The following is a 5,000-nucleotide window of genomic DNA, read 5'->3' on the forward strand; positions in this document are numbered from 1 at the left end:
CTTTTTACAATATTTCTTTTAAACTTTCTTATGTAATCTACTTTATACAGCAAACAATAAAAGTCATGCTGCTAATTTTAACCACTTTCCAAAAGTTGATTGCAATATTCATCATAAACACACAAAAAAACATGGTTTATTTGAGTGGCATAAAAACAAATAATCTTTCTTAACAAATGTCCTGTTATAATAGGAAGCACATCAACACAGGAGAGACTGCTCATAAAACCATTTCATGAGGTCTTTGGCAATAAAATATCATTTCTATTTCTGCAGAATATAGTATGTATACTGTGGAATTTCTGTATGCATGGAATACCCGGATGACCCGCTACATTGATGAATGAACCGGAAATAATATCAGAAGTGATTTCTAACATCTTATTGACACATTACTTAATTGGACTGCCAAATGTTTCGACATTTTTACATAAAATTTGATTAAACATGAAGAGTAGTATATTAGGATACTATTCTGAACACAGACGAAACATCAGATCAGATCAGATTAGATTGTGGGGTAAATGGCAAAGCTGGATATTCCACACTGATTTTTATTTCGTGCCATGCGGATAAAACCCTTTTCACCCCAAGCTGTACCCCAGCTGAGAGAGAGACAGAAAGAGAGAATTATGACCCAGAAACAATCAAGAATAATTCATATACTCACCACTAGAGGTCAGCAGAGCACATACGGACAGGTCACACAGTAAAGTGCACTTTATAATGATCACTTCTGTTTTAATGCTATTTCTGTTACATCAGGTGTTTGTGTGTTTCCGCACCTGTTTTTCACCAGCCAGTAATCTTGTCCATTTTCTGACCCGTAACCGACCACTAAAACCGCATGATTGACCAGCCTAGTACTGCACTTCGGGTCATTATAAATACCTAAACACACAGAAAGGAGTGTGATATATCTTGACGTGTGTGTGTGTGTGTGTGTGTGTGTGTGTGGGCAGAAAAAAGGTCGGCAGGTGTGGTCTATATGGTATTGTAGATAGACAGATATATTGTAACGCAGGTAGGCAGTGCTGGGTAGTAACGGATAATCAGATTACAAAAATGGCGTACTTGTAATTGGATTGCATCACATTTTAAAAATGTGCGTATGTCACTGTTCCTACTCAACCCGCCCCGAGCGGGATTCGAACTGGTGATCGCCAGCATGGGAGTCGGACGAGCTAGCAAGGAGGCTATAAAAGCCATGGCCTCTAGCAGTGAAGTGCACAAACCTTAGCAGGGGCGAAAGGACATGGACAGAGTGTGAAGAGAAATCTGCCGGCAATAGTTGCTGAGTGGTGAGGGGTGGGGGGGCATAGTTGTTATTGGTTCTGCTGTAGTAAAGACACCTCTTCTTAAATCTCCGCGCTCTTAAAGGCACCTCTGCTAAAAAGGGCACCTTTAGATTTGTGAACGAAAGGGGCAGGGGATTGCACCCTGTAGCCCCCGTTCTGTGCACGTCACTGGCCTCTAGACTCGGTAACTAGTGCAGTTTAAACACTGCACAGCTATCAAGTACCAGCTGGCTAACGTTACACTTAATTGAATTACAGTTACTTTTTATGGATTACATGATAATATTCTTGGTTACAGTACCAATCAGCCAACGGCAATAACTAGTGCGTAACTGACTTATTATTAGGGGTGGAAATATTTGCTCTGAGAACAATTGTGTTACGATTCTTTGCCTAAGGATGCATCACGAAATCTGAAATTTGGCCACGATTCAACTCGATTTTATTATTTTGTAACCATTCGCCACGTCACTACAGGAGTTTCTTATCTTTCCGTACCGAACCCATGCTCAAGTGGAAATGCTACTGAACCGATATTCACCGTGCTCAGAACTGGTGGACCCGATGGTGGAAAAGCGATTATAGTGTTAGTTGTTTATAAACCGTTAAGCACATTTGTTTTACTCCCACTCTATATTAGGTGTCTTTAACTACTATGTACTTAATAATTTGATACAATATATTTATTATGTACATTCGTGTTATTGCATTGTACTTACATTTAAAGAACCTGCATTTAATTACGTCTGTAGATACACTGTAAACCCTACTCCTAAACCGTAACCCTACCCCTAAACCCTACCCCTACTCTTAAACACTAACCCTACTCCTAAACACTACCCCTACTCCTAAACCCTAACCCTACCCCTAAACCCTACCCCTACTCTTAAACCTTAACCCTACCCCTAAACCCTACCCTACTCCTAAACCCTAACCCTACTCCTAAACCCTACCCCTACTCCTAAACCCTAACCCTACCCCTAAACCCTACCCCTACTCCTAAACCCTAACCCTAACCCTACTCTTAAACCCTACCCCTACTCCTAAACCCTAACCCTACTCCTAAACCCTAACCCTAACCCTACTCCTAATCCCTAACCCTACCCCTACCCCTAAACCCTACCCCTACTCCTAAATCCTAACCCTAACCCTACTCTTAAACCCTACCCCTGCTCCTAAACCCTAACCCTACTCCTAAACCCTAACCCTAACCCTACTCCTAATCCCTAACCCTAACCCTACTCTTAAACCCTACCCCTGCTCCTAAACCCTAACCCTACTCCTAAACCCTAACCCTAACCCTACTCCTAATCCCTAACCCTACCCCTACTCCTAAACCCTACCCCTACTCCTAAACCTACCCGTACCCGTTCCCCTACTCCTAAACCCTAACCCTACCCATACTCCTAAACCCTAACCCTACTCCTAAACCCTAACCCTACACCTAAATCCTAACCCTACACTTAAACCCTACCCATACTCCTAAACCCTAACCCTACCCCTAAACCCTACCCATACTCCTAAACTCTAACCCTACTCTTAAACCCTACCCCTACTCCTAAACCTTAACCCTACTCCTAAACCCTACCCCTACTCCTAAACCTACCCGTACCCGTTCCCCTACTCCTAAACCCTAACCCTACCCATACTCCTAAACCCTACACCTCCTCCTAAACCTACCCGTACCTCAACCTCAGCAGCAAATGTGAATGTTCTGAAAATTTTGCAGAGCAACATGTAGTTACACAATAAATGCATTGTATTGTATGTACAGGTGCATCTCAATAAATTAGAATGTCGTGGAAAAGTTCATTTATTTCAGTAATTCAACTCAAATTGTGAAACTCGTGTATTAAATAAATTCAGTGCACACAGACTGAAGTAGTTTAAGTTTTTGGTTCTTTTAATTGTGATGATTTTGGCTCACATTTAACAAAAACCCACCAATTCACTATCTCAAAAAATTAGAATATGGTGACATGTCAATCAGCTAATCAACTCAAAACACCTGCAAAGGTTTCCTGAGCCTTCAAAATGGTCTGTCAGTTTGGTTCACTAGGCTACACAATCATGGGGAAGACTGCTGATCTGACAGTTGTCCAGAAGACAATCATTGACACCCTTCACAAGGAGGGTAAGCCACAAACATTAATTGCCAAAGAAGCTGGCTGTTCACAGAGTGCTGTATCCAAGCATGTAAACAGAAAGTTGAGTGGAAGGAAAAAGTGTGGAAGAAAAAGATGCACAACCAACCGAGAGAACCGCAGCCTTATCAGGATTGTCAAGCAAAATCGATTCAAGAATTTGGGTGAACTTCACAAGGAATGGACTGAGGCTGGGGTCAAGGCATCAACCACACACAGACATGTCAAGGAAATTGGCTACAGTTGTCGTATTCCTCTTGTTAAGCCACTCCTGAACCACAGACAACATCAGAGGCATCTTACCTGGGCTAAGGAGAAGAAGAACTGGACTGTTGCCCAGTGGTCCAAAGTCCTCTTTTCAGATGAGAGCAAGTTTTGTATTTCATTTGGAAACCAAGGTCCTAGAGTCTGGAGGAAGGGTGGAGAAGCTCATAGCCCAAGTTGCTTGAAGTCCAGTGTTAAGTTTCCACAGTCTGTGATGATTTGGGGTGCAATGTCATCTGCTGGTGTTGGTCCATTGTGTTTTTTGAAAACCAAAGTCACTGCACCCGTTTACCAAGAAATTTTGGAGCACTTCATGCTTCCTTCTGCTGACCAGCTTTTTAAAGATGCTGATTTCATTTTCCAGCAGGATTTGGCACCTGCCCACACTGCCAAAAGCACCAAAAGTTGGTTAAATGACCATGGTGTTGGTGTGCTTGACTGGCCAGCAAACTCACCAGACCTGAACCCCACAGAGAATCTATGGGGTATTGTCAAGAGGAAAATGAGAAACAAGAGACCAAAAAATGCAGATGAGCTGAAGGCCACTGTCAAAGAAACCTGGGCTTCCATACCACCTCAGCAGTGCCACAAACTGATCACCTCCATGCCACGCCGAATTGAGGCGGTAATTAAAGCAAAAGGAGCCCCTACCAAGTATTGAGTACATATACAGTAAATGAACATACTTTCCAGAAGGCCAACAATTCACTAAAAATGTTTTTTTTTATTGGTCTTATGATGTATTCTAATTTTTTGAGATAGTGAATTGGTGGGTTTTTGTTAAATGTGAGCAAAATCATCACAATTAAAAGAACCAAAGACTTAAACTACTTCAGTCTGTGTGCATTGAATTTATTTAATACACAAGTTTCACAATTTGAGTTGAATTACTGAAATAAATGAACTTTTCCACAACATTCTAATTTATTGAGATGCACCTGTATATGAATGGTAGTCCATAGTAGTTAAAGACACCTAATATAAAGTGGGACCAGTTTCAGTTTGATTTTATGTTTATAATGTTTAATGAAAGGAATGTTAATTGGTACTTAATACATTTTAAATTAATGAGTAGATTTTCATGAAACTATGCACAGAGTAATCCAAAAGTACTCAGAATAGATTACGTTAAAAGTATAATCTAAAAAATTACATTGCTGATTAAAATGTAAATTGTGTAATTTGTAATCAGTAGATTACATTTAAGAAGTAATCCACCCAACACTGCAGGGAGATGTGTGTGTGTCTTACCGCTTCTGTATCTTTGGAAGGAGGCAAGTTTTGCGTTTATACC

General features: G+C 40.9%; 2 protein-coding genes across 3 annotated transcripts in view; one reads left to right on the forward strand and one right to left on the reverse strand.

Moving 5' to 3' along the window:
* The window catches only part of gpd1c (glycerol-3-phosphate dehydrogenase 1c), a 10,572-nt gene extending 10,491 nt beyond the window's left edge, over nt 1–81 (forward strand). For both annotated transcript variants that reach the window (XM_051664095.1, XM_051664096.1), the window contains exon 8: nt 1–81. This exon is cut by the window's left edge and continues 396 nt beyond it. The gene's annotated coding sequence lies outside the window, so the exon portion shown is untranslated.
* Nucleotides 82–220: 139 nt separating this feature from the next.
* The window catches only part of ctss1 (cathepsin S, ortholog 1), a 9,091-nt gene continuing 4,311 nt past the window's right edge, over nt 221–5,000 (reverse strand). The window contains exons 6-8 of the mRNA XM_051664097.1: nt 4,958–5,000; nt 786–891; nt 221–605 (exon numbers count right to left, since the gene is read on the reverse strand). The exon at nt 4,958–5,000 is cut by the window's right edge and continues 123 nt beyond it. Coding sequence (XP_051520057.1) covers nt 509–605; nt 786–891; nt 4,958–5,000 — 246 coding nt within the window. The 3' untranslated portion in view covers nt 221–508. The remainder of the gene's footprint in view (nt 606–785; nt 892–4,957) is intronic.

Source organism: Myxocyprinus asiaticus, chromosome 30 (genome assembly GCF_019703515.2).
Source record: "Myxocyprinus asiaticus isolate MX2 ecotype Aquarium Trade chromosome 30, UBuf_Myxa_2, whole genome shotgun sequence".
Taxonomy (NCBI): domain Eukaryota; kingdom Metazoa; phylum Chordata; class Actinopteri; order Cypriniformes; family Catostomidae; genus Myxocyprinus; species Myxocyprinus asiaticus.